Below are 16,400 nucleotides of genomic sequence, written 5' to 3'. Positions count from 1 at the left end.
ATCTGCAGTCCTTTAAAATTACAAACGCCTTGCACTTGACAGGAAACATTTGGTATCCCAGGTACTTAACTATAGTATATTCTAACGATTCAATTTACATTAAAGATAATGTAAATGTGTATTAAAGAAATGTTATACATATATGTTTTGGTTAAATTTTGACATATATTCCTTCTTGGAGGCTTGCTAAAAACAGATACTGCAGCTCAATGTAACTTTTTTAGATGTAGTGTAGCGTTGGAAATAATTAAAATGTTACCTTTGCCAAGTAATTCCCAATGTATCCTCACTGGCACTGGGGTATAAATGCCTGCCGTTTTGATTCATGGTCCAGTCACAAATCCTCAGCTGTCAATTGAAACCTAGCAGTCAGATATGGATCGAGCAGTACTACAGTTTTTAGTATTTAAATGAATACATGCAAACTAGTACTGTACATGGCACAAACCTTACTTTCCCAAAAAGTAACTTAAAAACAAACAAAACCCCCAAAAACCAACAAAAACGCCATTACACTGAAAAATAAAATTCCTATTTTTTTAAAATTTTAAGAAAATGCTACTTTAATATGCTCCTCTATTAATAAAGCATAAAAGAATAACTAGTGTTTAGCACATAACAATTAGCCATTATTAGATTACAAACTGAGCTGGAATAAAAGAAAATGTTAATGTTCAATAGTGAAATATTTTAAGAAAGAAAATCAAAATGCCGTGTTTTATATGCAATGTACTAAGTAATCTGTACTAGGTAAAGTTCAAAAATAATCAATATCTTGAAGCATGCATTTGGTGAATCATAGAAGACATGCAATTTATAGAAAAGGTCCCCAAATTACACAAACTATATGACTTTATCTTACTGTTTTAGAAGGGTAAATGTATTTTGTAATAGAGGTTTATTAATTTAGTGTTACTGAAAGTGGTATTACTTAGCAAGAGGTGATAAAATAATCTAATCTTGTTCCAGACTCACAATAATAGCATTTAAAATACTTTACTACATTTAAATATAGTGAGGAATGCACTAAATGTAAGCTGAAACAAATTCTTCCCAGATCCCCAAATCATCAGTTCTGCCCTTCACAGATTGTTCACGTAACCCTATACAGCTCTGTTTGTTTAACAGCTGCCCTACAGTGCTAGCAGATTTATTGAAAAGATATACTGCTTATTTTTATGTTTAAGAAAGTAAACTTATGTGGCTTGAGATGAAAACATACAAAAAGCATTGTTTTTAACCTCTGCATAGCAATGCTATAAAGACATTACTGTACATCTTGCATGATACAGCACTTTGAATTAAAGATAACTTGATCACTAAGATTAATTGCATAAAATGCATCTTGTTTTCTCCATGCAAGCTTTAAGTGTCTTTAAAAGTTGCAGACTATGGCAAACAAACTAAAAGAAATGATTTACACAGTCGCACAATTAACTACAGTCCTTTCCTGATAAATACATATGTTAAAGACAAGACCATATTGCAGTCTTGACTGTTACACTCATAAGTTTCCTGCAACTGAGGTCTGAGAAATGAAAATGCTAGTCTGTTTTCATAAGGTTTGTTTCTTGTTTGTTATCTAAAGAACTCTAAGAGACCTTCCAAAGGCTATTATAAGCATGACTAAACTACACTAAATTAACCAGAAAAGGAAACATTCAGTCCAAAAAGTTTGCTAGAGTGTAACTGTAAAGAATATATTAAATATGCTCAAAGAAAGGGGTATGTGTGTGCATTTTGCCATAGTCACTGTATGAAACTGTTTCATAAGCACTATTTTTATTTTGAAGACAAAATATATCTGTTCAAATACTCTAGCCAGTAGTATAATGGTTATATTTGTGCTACAATATTTAAGAATCTGTCAGCATTTTCATTATAAAGGCATATTTTAAAGGCTTACAACTTGGATATAAAAATTCATTTTCAGCTGAAACATGATTTCTAAAGTTTGAAAAATGGAAACTATTTTTTCCTTTTTACAAAATTTAAACCAAACCAACCAAACAAAACTCTTTGGCTAGTTATAAGCCATAAGAATGCCAAAACCAGAACTTATTGCTGCTGAATGATTTTATGAACTTGTCTAACTCAAAAATCTGGCAAACAATTAGTTTGTAATATAATCTAACTGCTTTTGGTATTTGAGGAAAAACAATAAATGGCTGATACATTACAGTTTAATAAATCAGCTACTGTGCATAAGCAATAATTTTCCTCCTACAGTTTTCATCTGGATTTTAATATGTACAACAAATATCCTAAATGTGTAATTACACAAACTCCAAGAGCTTTTTGAATCTAATTCATAAATGTTAATGACACGCTTTATTTATTATGCACTCACACCCTCATAATTTGTAACCATATATATAGAGAGAGAGAGAGAAAGAGAAAGAGAGAGAGAGGGGACATGCATACATACACATGGATATACAGATATATACAGGGCCAGATCCTCAGCTGGTGTAAATTGGTATATTGGTAAATTGTAAATTCATCTGTCCCACCACATATGCACGTGCTAAATTAGAGAAGCATATGATAAATAATTCTACCATGAGCCTAGAAATGCAGCATCTGTCTACTAAACCACTTCCATGTGGTTTAAGTTTAATGTTCCAAACCTCTGAGCAGCTTCAAACAGCCGCCATTTTGTTTTCAAAATTAACCTACCAGGGAAATGCTTCCTCTTTCCTACTCCTCATGCAGAATTTCCTCTCCAAAATCACCGTCTAGAGACCTGTATGACTAAGATTTAGTTTGGGGTCAATAATAGCCATAGAAATATCACTTTAAACTCTGATATCCTGTGTTCCTGCAGGGGTAGAAATGGTTTGGCATCTTTACTCCAGGTCAATGGGCTGGAGTAGTATAAAGGGGGCTTAAAAGCCCCAGTTCCAGAAGGGAGAAGATTTCCATGGAGCAAGCAGTGTGGAGACAGCAGTAAAGTGGCCCTCTGAGGACATCTTTGCAAGGCCAGAGGAGCCCCTTAGCTCTCTTGCTTCCCCAAGGGCTGAGAGGTCTTTGCTGCACACCTCTAACAGTGCAGCCCAGACTCTCACCTGGGAACTTCATACCACTGAAAAAGGGAGATTTTCAGCTTTGTAATGGGACACATAACACTTGCTTCTAGCTTTGGAAGCACCTGAGACATTGGTGTTTAATATTATGACTTTTCTGTTTTAATTTAGGTCATTCAGGAGCCAGGGAAAGGCCAGCAGCCCCCAATGTAACTTATAAGCACCTAAGGGCTGCACTAAAATTATGCAAGCTGCAAATGCCATTGCGTTACCTACAGATCAAACAGAGCACAGTGCACTTTACTCCACCCTGGAACACCAACTTGAAAGACCTTCTGTGTAGAGGATGGGGGAAGTGAGTAGCACAAAGCTGCTTGTATGCCACCCAAGGATTTCCCTCTGTCAGGGAGAATCTCTGGCTGCTCCTTTAGGACAGCTCTCCTACCACTTTATGTTGCTGAGGTGGCACAAAGCAGCTTGAGCCAGAGCCAAAGATCTGACTCACTAGTTTTCTCTCTCTCTCTCTCTCTCTCTCTCAGATGGACTTTTGGTAACTAAGATAGCTGGGTGTTGAAGAAAAGGGATTCGAGCAATAGTCCCAATCAAACATTTTACAAGCTTTCTAAAACATTTCTACATAGGTTTCCCCCTCTAAAATATGTTTCTTATACGCAATATATATATGATGGGGTGACACAAATCAAGTGTTTTAAATTCCTCTCTCACAGAACCACATACAACAGGGACAAGGAAAATTATCCTCAGGAGAAAAAATTGCCTCTCAGTGGGCCTAATTCTGGAGTGGCTGGTGGGAGAGGCAACTGTACCCAAAGCAGGGTAGGGCAATCTTAACGTGCTTTGCAGGCGCACCCATTATTACCCCTGTAATACTCCAACACTCCAACTCTTACTGAGTGGGAAGGGGGAGAGAGTCTGTAGAGACTGCCTCCTCTGTTGGGGGTAATCCTCAAGGGGGCATGTGATTGCTTCTCAGCCACACAATCCTAATGTACATTAGAGTTACAATCCCACCACTCAAACCTTTACATAACTGTAAGGGTTAATATTTAAGCAGGCTTTATATTTTCACATTTTAATAAAGTGACTAATATTAATCTTCATTTCATGCCCCTTTGATCACCAGTAAAAGTAAACATATATTTGGAAGAGTGAGTAAGTGATAGGAGACTGCTATGATTTTTGTTATTTGAGAAAAGCCCATAAAGCTAAACATTTGCATACTGTCATTGTTTTGACTGAAACTTCCTTTAAATGTGTTTCCTTTCCAGCAAGCATATGTGAAAGGTGACCTCTTATCCATTTACATACCTCCCTGGCAGTCATGTGATCAAGTTTTACGTCAAACTGTCAATTATGATAAGAGAGACAATAAGAACAGCCTAAGTGTTGATAACCTGTTTCCTGTCTTTACTGAAAAGTTCTGTTTAAGAGTCCACTTGTGTTCTTCTTTCAGTCTTTTGCCTGAAGCAAAAGCGATGTGATCAAAAACAGTTTAAAACCAAACACTGTTTTCAGTGGTCATTTCAGTTTACATTTTCAGTGATACATGGTATGAAGGGGCTTCCATCCTGAACAGCATAATGCAACAACTAAAGGATGCATATGGAAAGAACAACTTCCTACTGGAGAAACTGCTTGAAAAGAGTAGTCTTGTGTGGAGGAAACAATTAAATAAAAACAAAAGCTGCTAACAGTTTTCTAATTTTAAAATACATTTATGATGTCTAAAATATTTCTTATTATAGTATAAATGGTAACATGACCCCTTAATAAATGTCAAAGCTGTGTGAAAATAATGCATAATGTATACCACACCCTTAAAGCCCAAGCTCTAGTGAAATCCATGCAGCTGTATTAGGTAATGCAAGGATCTGAGGAGTTTAGCAGCCCAGTTATTGGCCCAATATTAGTTAGCATATATGAAACAGTAAAGTTTTAAAGGTTACTGGTATCACAGGCTGATAACTTCCTCACTAAAGCCATTTGTCTTTGCCTGCCTCCTTTCTTAATGAAAGAATGAAAATATCCTCCCATTTACTTTTTCTAGAAGTACAAAGATGTTTTAAAAGTTAAATAATTATGGATAACAATATCATGGCCAAGAGCAAGTAGTCTTTTGATTGATTTATTCAGTTTCAATAGGAAGCTTGCCAACTGTGACGCCATTATCCTTTATGTGCTATGAACACAAAGATAAATCTTTTCTTTTCTTTTTTTAAATAGGCAAAATCCAGGATTGGTGTTTCTGGCAACGTAACAATTTTAAATCCAGAAGTAATTTTGATAAGACACTAAGAATCCTATAGTTTCAAGGATATAAAGTTTGTATTTTGTGAATTCACAGTGATATAAACTGAATGAGACTAAGTAAATACCACCATCCATCCATCCATCCATCCATCCATCCATCCATCCATCCATCCATCCATCCATCAGAAGTCTGCCCTATTGTTCATTAACATGGAGTTTTGCAACTGAACTCTTTTACTAATAATTGCTGTGTTATGACTATACACTCCCAAGAACGAGGACTCAAATGGCACAATTCCACAGAGCTCAGAGGAGTTGAGTCTGCTTGTATCGCAGCTGAATTTGACTCAGTTACTCTAATTTTTCACTTTTTGTGTGAGTCTAGACTTCGAAACCATTTGCTACAATTCAAATATAAACAATGTGTATATGAGCTGGAGAGGGAAGGGGAGTGGAGAGAGAGAGAGAGAGAGAGAGAGGTGCTGACATACTGCTCTGAAGATTACCCAACCTTCCTTTTATGCAAAAACTCCTATGTCAATAAAGACATTTCTTAACATAGATAGTTCAGTGTGCCAAAGCAGAATTCGTTAGTTCATAAAGTGACCTCACCAACTTCCAAAAGCAAAGTTAAGAACAAAGCCCTTACTAAAACTCTAACTCTAAGATAAAATTTTAACTATAATTAAATAGGAGGCATTTGATTAAGCAACATCCCCAGAAATATGAGTCCGTTACTAACAGTTAATAACTTTTGCATGTTGATTAATGAATTAAGGAAAACTTCTGCATTCTAACCAAGTAGTCATTAACAATTTATAACTGATATTTTGGGGGCCTGGGGAAGGACTATTTTTTACAATAAAATATTAAGATGTTTTATAAGCACCTTTCTAATGCAGATCTACTTATGTAGATGACTTTCTAGTTGCAGTTAATGTAAGAAATTTGTTATGTTATTGTTGATGTTCAATTTTGAAATACCTGTCATTTCAAGGCAATTAGCAACCAGCACCAACCAATGATCATAACGAAAGTATACTGCATAGATTTATAATTCTTCAAAACTTTGCCTAACTATCAATGTAGCATGCTAAGTAACATGTGTAATAGCATATTTTTCTCAGATCAGTAAATGCAAATGTATTGCTCCCAAAGGTGCTAGACACACAAACACACAATATTTCCAAGTTATATTTAATGCTTTCCATCTAAATGCAAGTATTCCAACAATTTTGTGCTATACATTGTTTTACTGGAAGTTCGACTGAACTGTCATTTTATTTTATTGAAAGACTATTTATAAGAGAGAGTCACAAAATAACATACAGCTTCAATTTATGGTTGTTACTATAATTTATATAGGATATATTGTGGTTCTTTTTAAACAACAACAACAAAAAAGCACTCAATAATACACATCAATATTTCTCATAACTTGAAAGAATAAATCCCTCCAACAAAGCAAAAGAACCTACCTGTGACAATATTTATTCTTAAGAGGTCAATGTGTATTAAAGGGTACAGTGAATGTTTAAAAGATCCCTCTGGAACTAAAACCACTGGCTTTCTACTTTAGAATTTCTCTCAGCTAATATAAAATGATTGATTGCCTTTATTTCATGTACCCCTTGATTTTCCTTTTCATTCATCATGGTTTGCTTTAAACTAAATGCATTCAGAACCTGCCACAAGAAAAGTGCTCTCTTTTAAATTGTTGTAAAGTAATGAAAGGACATAGTAAATCAATCTCATTTCTGCCTTCCCAAAGGATAACCTTTATCTACTGAAGTCATTTAGACAATTTCTGGTGGGGGTTTTTTCTGGATAATAAACATGTATGGCATTGTCATCTCTGAGAGCCTTTTAGGATTGAAGAAGATGAAGGTAACAACTAACTCATTAGAAAGTTATTTTATATATACTGTATTCATATTTATCTACCACTAAAAAGCTTAGTTTGTGGTTAAAAGTTCTTTGTGCCTTCAATGCATGCAACAGTACCAACTATGCCTAATTTTTAATATATATATGTATGTAAGCACGTGCACACACACACACACACACACACACACACACACACACACTCGTATATACAATCATACGTAATTTAAAATCGAATATAGAATACATGGCAGAGATTAATCTATTATATACTTTTTCACTATACTATAGGGCTACTACTATATAATACATATATGTAAAATACTGATACATTTAAATAAACAACAAATATTGACATTATAAAACTCTCTACTTTAGAATATTAAATTCACACAGCGGCACAGAATACATTTTCCAGGTTTGAAACTAACATATACATGTCCATGCGCAAAACATGTAAGATTACTTTTTTCCTGAATATTTTGGTCACATTTTTAATGAGACTGCTGAAATTATCCAAATTTATTCTTAAAATATATTATAAAGACAAAAAAAAATAAGGAGATACAGGAAAATTAAGCTGGCTGCCAGTACCTTCTAGGGATGTGAAATAGTTTCTATAATATTTTTAATGTTCTTGAGAACAAAAAATACTAACTAGCAAATTTGTAGAAAAATAGGGTATTGAAGAGAAGCAATAAATTAAAATAAAATATATTTAAATTTCTTTTGAAAATCCCAAAATTAACTGGATGTCAGAAACTTATCATGAAATAATTTTTAAAATTTCACAGCAAAAGTATTTCAGAAAATGTGTGCATTGGTTTTAAAAAAAGCAAGTTTTAAACCTATAAATCTTGCATATGTTTAAACATACAATGAACACTTACTGAACATTTGTCAAATAGAACCACATTATAGTAATTATGACACATTTTATATTACAGCAATTCTAGAGAGGTGAAAAAAGAAAAATATCAGAAAATTTAGTGAAAAGCCAATGGTTGGCAAAAACAACTAATTGTTATTTGGTATTTTTGTAACTGTGTACAAATGTCTTCAGTTGTGTCTCACTGGTTAACAAAGCTGGCAAAATGTCAAGGATCTTGAATAAACTATCATCTTTATGATTTTCTCTGAATTCTGCATGTGGTGATCTTTAATACATACATACTGCCACCTTGGCCTTGGAGTGGGTAGGGATAGGAGGTTCAGAGGCAGCACGGTTTAGCTATGTCACAACAAACACATAGCATGTAGGATAAAATAAAACAGGCATGAGTACCAACTGTGGATAGGAACCCAAGCCTGAGAAAAAATACAGTCTAATAAATAATAAGATCTACTTAACAGCCCTTTTCTTCCTGCCATATTCAATTTTTAATTTGTAACATTTTACAGGCTGTTAATTTCAAACTCCTCTGATGTCAGGATCTGGGAGCAGCATATACACATATCATAAAATATATTTACGTTCTAAAGTGTCTGATTTTGTGTTATACTGTTACTAGCAATGCGGGATTTCTGTATTTGCATGGCCCTGCTATTGACTGCGACTAATTTGTTTATAAACCACCATTAATCTCATCTGTATATTTTCACAGTTTGGGTAAACACTTCATTTGCATTAAATTTACAGCATTAATGAGATGTGAAATTTAAAATGCTACTTGAAACATAAATGATGTAAGAAACTCAAACAAAAACGTGTCTTTATCACATCTGAAATCAGCAAACCAATTTAAACCTATTAAAGTAGGAATGATGATGTGTTGCATTGAGAATTTGGTTTTATAACTTATCTTCTGGAACTAAAATGCAGGCTTAAACAGCTGGAAAATATGAAATAGCTTGAGAATCATAATTTGTACTGTTTAATTTTGTTTAATTTTTTATTGGTTTTGAAATGAGTTTTCAGTTTTGTCCCTTGCACACTTTATACAGACATATTCTTAATATCCAATTATAGAATCTACTTTTAAGTTCTTCGAAAATAAAATAATTTAAAGAGGCATTATAAAAAGTTCCTTAAGATGGCACAAATCTAAGAAACAAAAGCATATGCTGTGTTAATGTTTTTAGAGGGGTTTTTGTCTTTAGCATATCTAGTCTTCATTTGACATATTCTGAAACCATTAGGATCCCATTCTAATCCAAGATGTCAGTGGCAGCATGTAGAAAGGTACTATTGAAAAAGCTTGTCTATATTATTATACCTATGTGAAACTTGCCCACCTGTTGCTGGTGTAGGAAGGATGGGTCTCTTGGGCTTAGTCCCACATATCGATTGGCTTGGGATGTGCCTGAGGCTGTGTAGGCTGATTAAGGAAGAACAAAACACATTGATGAAAATAGCGACCTGCCATAACTATTACCCTGTGCACGTACAGTACAGATATGAGAGATCCAGAGTTATGATTTGCAATGTATAGGAAGTGTCTGTGGATTTCTTTTATCAGTAATGCAAAAGAAACATAGGGCCAAATTCAGCCCTTAGGTGCACAGCATGTTCAATTCCCATCCACTTCAATGGAAGCTGCATGTGTGAATCTGAGGTCAGAATTAGGCTTGTAGTTAGAATAATAATTCCTCTGGTTGCAGAATTTTACAAATAGTTAAAGGAAGCACTACGTTTTAAAGTGTTATGAGTCTGAGTTATGGACCTCCAATTTATATTAGTTATAGGAATACACATCAGTTACACAAATATAAACAAAAAGAACAAGGAGTACTTGTAGCACCTTAGAGACTAACAAATTTATTTGGGCATAAGCTTTCGTGGGCTACAGCCCACTTCATCGGATGCATGCAATGGAAAATACCCATTTTTTCATGTTCTCTGTGTATATATATCTTCCTGCTGTATTTTCCACTGCATGCATCTGATGAAAGCTTATGCTCAAATAAATTTGTTAGTCTCTAAGGTGCCACAAGTACTCCTCGTTCTTTTTGCTGATACAGACTAACACGGCTACCACTCTGAAACTAATATAAATGTCCAATAAATGAAGTCAATGGAGTTACGCTGGTATGAGTGAGAGAACAACAACCTACTAATTTATACTAATTCTTCTATTTGTGAATGCCTGTCACAAATTTATCTGGGGAAAGTGGTTAATTATTTAAAACTGAGACCTAAAGCTTGATTTGCTCATGTGGCATGAAATTAATCTTTACAGTCCTTTGGAAGAAGGATACAATGTGATCAGCACTAAACAGAGAAGGGAGTTAACTTTTGCTGTGCAGCATAATTTTACACACCAGAAAATAGCATTCACTTAGGGCTAATTCAGTAAAACCTCTTTTAGCCTTCTGTGTTGCAGAAGCTTAGAAAAATCTGGGGGGAGACTGGGTGGCTCAAGAGATTGGTAAAGGGATACAGAACCTTTCACCTGAAGGTCACCGTTCAAATCTGGCTGAGATCAGTAGCGACTGAAAGTCATTACCCTCTCATAGCTCTTAGTGCCCTATGTGATCTCACTCCACTTCATAGTGTGTAGATGACCACATTGCAACAATCATCATCACAACTGGCACCTTTGCTGGTGGTCAAAGCAGACCTGCCAAAATGGAATGGATATGAAGACTGAGAACAGAGTGAGGAAGGTGGATAGAGTTTTTCGCTAATTGGCTGTTTGAGGTTAAAATTATACAGCAAATATATAAAACTTTCTGAATTTCTGAGGATTTTTTAATATGGCTTTTTTATAGTAAACAGTTTTCACTGAGAGACTGCCACAAAAATGTATCAGATATTAAAAATAAATCATGACTTCAGAGTTCCTTGACAGAAATGTTATCAAAGTCTATTGTTCTGTCTAGTTCTGAACAATTCATTTGTTGTATTTCAGAATGAAGTCAGTGTTAATCATTTGATTTTATATGCTGAATAGGTTGAAATTGACTAAACAGAAACAATGACAGCATTTATATTATGTTTAAGCAATATCTGCAGGAACTTATTGGCCAAACAAAACATTTAGTCTTTTGCAATTAATTGTTTATTAAAAATATTTTTGCAATGTTTTAAAAAATTATTAGGGCCAAATGCATGTTTGAAGCCCCTTGGCATGAGAGCATGAATATTAAGGTCAGTGACGGCTTTATGTATTTCCAGCAGCAGGATACCTTCCTTCAGTTTTTGTTTGTTTCGTTATCTAGTTACTGGCAAATTTTCATTCGTGCATGTCATGTTTGTGTGCTACACTTGTGCATACAATTTGCACACTCATATTGAATTTGACCATAAACACTTTTCATGTACATGCATTAGTGATAGAGATGTTCTGCATGCAGAAAGAGGCCCCATATCAAAGGACCATAAGAGAGGTAGGTGCTCAAGTTCCACTGAAATTCAGTAAAACTGAGTGCCTAATTCCTTTAGGCTCTTTTGAAATTCCCAGACTTCACCCTTAAATACCTGTATAATTATTCGTACACAAATAAGGTCAGTTTCCTTCTAAAAAGACTCCTTGAACTAGACCATAATGTGGGCAGGTAGAGTGCAAGCTTCTTCCCACAGTTCTGATATCATACTTGATCTCCCTTCTCCTGCTATTCCAGGCCAAGGTCTCTCTTGAGCACAGACAGACAATTGTGCCACATTGTGTGATCTTGACAAACAGGAACTAGGATGAAACTACCAATAATCCAAGCCAAATTTGAACCAAGGTTCCTCTGAGGTGAAACGCTAGAGCATTAACTTCTTGTTTGCTGCTGAACATACCAGAAATAGCAGCACCTCAAAGGAGCAAAATTTGCACTGTAAACCAGCAGAGAGTGTTAATCCACTCCAATTTTTAGTCCACCTAGAAGCCTCTTTTGCTATCCCAAAAGAATAGCTAAAATATTTCCATAATCCTATCAATATAATTAATAATCAGTTTATAATTAAATAATGGTGTTTACCCAGATTATTTTAAGGAGTCACTTTTTTCTCTTTGTAATAGATATTTATGCAGTTTCCTCCTTATATGTTGCTTGCTCTAACACATTTGATCTCTATTTCGGTTTACAAAATAAGATCTTAAAATAACAAATACCTAAAAATATAGGCTTGATTTACAGGCTTGATTAATTATAATCCAATGTCTAGAGACCACAGGCACAATTTTGATACCTAATGTGGCTAAATGATCCATTTTAGTGTAACTGACCCTACAGAAATCCATATTCTTTTATGCATTTTAAGTATTTTTGTTTGTTTGGTTTGGCTTAAACATAGTTTAGGCTCGAACTGTCCTTCGGAAGACAGAAATTTCAGCTCAGAGCTCTTCTTCTAAATAGTCTGATCAGGACTATTTTCTAAAAATGTTGCCAGTAATCAGTATCAAGTAATGTTGGCCCGCTAAAGACCTAAAAGGTCAGGAACAATATTTACCCAGCTTTGTTAACAAAAGTGTAGAAGCTAGATAAAAAAAGTAACCCTTTGGATATCATAGAAATGATCAAATGACATTAGCATGTACGTTGCACAAACTTCCCTGGTTGCAATTCCATTGAAGATAACAGGATAAATAACATGGTGCTGAGCATATTGTACAAAGGTACTCAAAACTTTCGAGGCGTTTAAAAAGTAAATGCTATTAAGCCAACCCTTGTAGAATCAAGGGCAGTGAATTAAAATTTCCTTTGCTGTATGCCACATCATTTTATTTTTACTAACAACACAACCTATATAAACATGCAATTATCATAGCTCTGATTCAGTATGTTTTGTAACAAAGATTGATTTCTGTAGGAAAGCTCATTGAGGAGCAATTATCTAATCTCTTTTTGAAATCCAAGTGTGGGTGATTTGAAATCTTGCAGTCTGAGTGTGCTTCTCAATGTCATTACAATGTCCACCTTAGATGAACAATCGTGTTTCATTCTTTCTCGATGGGTGGTGCTCAAATAAATATGCTTTTCCCTTTAGATTTTGATTGTCATGTCACAAACATCAGTTCATGTAACATGATGCTATGACTAAAATTTGAGGAGGAAAAGCTTTGTGGTCAGATCACGTTTGCTCTCAGAATAAATTATGAGCATCCACCTGGTCAAATAGTAGGAAAAGGCACCTTTTTTGGCCTTAATTTAAAATCATATTGAACCTCCGATGGACATTCTTTTGTTTCCTAGAGAAATACTTACTGGTTGCTGTAGGTGAAGATGCCTCACCTTCAGTGGATGTAGTGATGGGTTTAGTATCTGTCATGGTCAGAGTCACAGGTCTCACCGCACTGTGATGGGGAGAGGGTGCCAAAACTGGAGTAAAATGGCCAGGCACTTTCCCTACTACTTGACCACTGCTGTTAGGCTACAAAACAAAACCAAAACAATGCCTTGTGAAATATACACATTGTGTTTAAAAGCAAACCTACCAATGTCTTGTAGGGTTTTGTAGAATGCCCATCACCACAGTTATCTATGTGCTGGGTTATGTAATTGTTATAAACTAATATATCTATATATAGTATATTTAGCAGACAACACAATAGGCCCCATACATTTGATTCACAGTAACCTTCTGATCAGTTTTATTTTGTTCTTGGTATGATTTTCATCAAAGTATTTTATAATAATAGTGCTGCTCACATAGTAGGATTAAGCATAGAGCCTAAAGCATATAACGAAAATACATAACAACACTGCAAAAGCTGCCTTAGCATGGGCCAGTATTCTGCCTTGCTTGGGAATGTATGCAGAACAAGCACCCAGCTGTTTGCTTTCCGCACATGCCTGAAGTCTGACTAATAAAAGCAGGGAAGGCTGCATAAGGGGACCAGAGAAGGAGGCAGTAAAATGGGTAGACGCTGCCATTTGGCCCCAGGCCCATCAGAATGTGTCCCTTTCACATAGGATTGAAAAGTGTGAATTCTGTACATTTTAGGAGTATAATGAGCTAAATCAACACTTTTCATGGACTGATGTACAGGATGTACAAGAGCGAGTCTGAATTTAGACCTATGACACAATCGGGGTCAAATTCTACCTTCAGCATACACATCTACCCAACTTTGGGAACATTCTTTGAGTGATGGGCTCATTTATCCAAGAGCTAAATTTGGCCCTAAATACTCTAAATGACCAGAAAACTGTTCTAGTAAATAATAATAAACCAAAAACATCAGCTGGTAACATTTAGCCGAAAACTGTTGATTTTTAATGTGAATTTTAAAGGGCTCTTAAAGTACATAGCAAATATAATGCCTACATTTCTGGGCAATTAATTATCAAAGATATTGACAAATCAGAGAGAAACATAGGTTATTAAAGGATCTGAATGGACTGATTTACAAGGAAAGGTTAAAAGAGGTAAATATGATTAGCTTAGCTAGGCAATAATTATTGGTTGTCATGACAACTACAAATATGTGCAGGATGTAAACACAGATGATGATGATGAATTATTTGGAAGTATAATCTGGGAGGTAATGGAAGGAAATAAAGAAAGAGGAAATGTAAAAAAAAAAAAAAAAAAGAATCAGGAAAAACTTTCTGACAGTATGATCTATTAAACTGGAACAGTCTCCCAAGGGAAACGATGGGGGCCTTTTCCTTTTGGACTTTTAAAACTAGAGCCACTAAATAAACAATAGTAAATATTGACTGGACAAATATGTACAAATAGAGACCAATTCTGCGTTGACAGGAAAGTTCATTAGTTGATCTAGTAGGTTATTTCTATCTCTAAATTCTATGGTTCTGTGATGAAAAGCAACCCGAAAAAGTTACATTAATGACAAGTGGCTGATCGATTACTCCACTAAAGGAAGCAAATTTAAATTCTCTCTTTCTTAACAATGATCATATTGTATTTGGATATCGCAAGGCTATGAAATAAAGGACGATCTGACATACAGTTCTAGAAGATCCAGCTACTATAGGATTTATTCTTCTCTTGTGATGTGTGGGCCTTTACTAATGAGAAAATAGACAATTATATATACAGCTAATCTCAGGTCTAAAAACAGTTTCAAATTAAGAAGGCAGTAACAGTTCACAGGGATGAAAGGTTCTTCTGTACTGAAAACACATTGTTGGTATTCCATGTATTTTCTCTATTGTATCAAACTTTCAACAACTGGATAGGTCTTTTTTCCCCTCCAAATGTGTTCAACCCTTGTGATGTGAATTTTAAAGGAAAAAGAGTCACCACATTAATATATACAAGATGATACACATTGAATACATAATAATGTGGTATAAAGATTTAATTACCATCTGATTGGATAGCCAGATTACTTATAAATAGTGAACCCATTAACAAATTATGCAGGTCTTTCCACCAGTACCAATAAAACCTTTATATCACACTACACCATCACATATTCTGCATATGCCATATATTTTACCAACTCCCCGACCCCCATTTTAGCAATATTTTAGTTAGTGTTATTTTTATGGGTACTATTTAAATATCCCTTGGCCTGTAAAATCAGGTGTCTTAATTCCATAAATCCAAAAGTACTGGCCTTGGAGATAAAGGAAAACTGTAACTAACAGAATTTCAGAAACCTCTACAAAATACCTAAAATAGCTTTCCCATCTATAATGCTTTATGATCCTAAATACTGGGATCTTCAAAGAATCATGTACTGTAACCCACTGGAAAGTAGGTATTTAGAAGCTATTTTTAGCTCCAATAGATTGCGATATAGCCGACCTTAAAACAGTTATGGCCTGAATAGTGTAATTTTGATGGGAAAATCCATATTTGTGGGGAAAAGAAAAAAATTATCTGGCTGTTGCTGTCTTTTATTTTTCTTTTTAAAATATAGATGATGTTAGAAGCTGTTCCACAGTTTGGATTGTTATAAGTCATCCTGGGAGAAATGGATTGGATGGCAGAGTGCAAGTGAAACAGTGATAGGTGTTTGATAAATGCAATTTATTCACAGTTGCCACACTGATACACCCTCACATATGTAGTATATATAGAAGTAATATATGCCATTGGGCAATGTATGATACATGTAACATTTTCATGAGGTATGCATGATCAGTCATAACTCATAAAACTACAGCCAGGTGGTAAAATAAGCTCATCCCCGCAGACCGAAAATTCTTATAATCACACATTGCCCATTATTATGAATTTGGTTTTTCTTTTTAAAAGTTGGTGAAAGAGGTTAAATACCGTACTCAGTAATGTGTGGACTGTGCAGATGGTCTGATGGACAGGATTAGTGTGGTTTGAGTTCTTTTTAGTGGCTATTGGATGGAGTCAGGGAT

At 34.9% G+C, this 16,400-nt stretch overlaps 1 protein-coding gene across 10 annotated transcripts in view; it reads right to left on the bottom strand.

Annotated features, from left to right (window-relative positions):
* Positions 1-16,400, bottom strand: part of NFIB (nuclear factor I B) — a 225,275-nt gene that overhangs the window by 20,923 nt on the left and 187,952 nt on the right. For 4 of the 10 annotated variants that reach the window (XM_034773058.1, XM_034773061.1, XM_034773056.1 and 1 more), the window contains 3 exons: positions 13,317-13,482; positions 9,417-9,499; positions 260-348 (listed from right to left, as the gene is read on the bottom strand). The exons of 1 other annotated variant lie outside the window; for it this stretch is intronic. In XM_034773058.1, coding sequence (XP_034628949.1) covers positions 260-348; positions 9,417-9,499; positions 13,317-13,482 — 338 coding nt within the window. Of the gene's footprint in view, positions 1-259; positions 363-9,397; positions 9,500-13,316; positions 13,483-16,400 lie in introns of those variants that run through there. 5 more of the 10 variants (XM_034773059.1, XM_034773063.1, XM_034773071.1 and 2 more) reach the window with 5 other exon arrangements.

Source organism: Trachemys scripta, chromosome 6 (assembly GCF_013100865.1).
Source record: "Trachemys scripta elegans isolate TJP31775 chromosome 6, CAS_Tse_1.0, whole genome shotgun sequence".
Taxonomy (NCBI): Eukaryota; Metazoa; Chordata; order Testudines; family Emydidae; genus Trachemys; species Trachemys scripta.
Note: the sequence above shows the minus strand (reverse complement) of the source record. Positions and strands in the feature narration are given on the sequence as shown.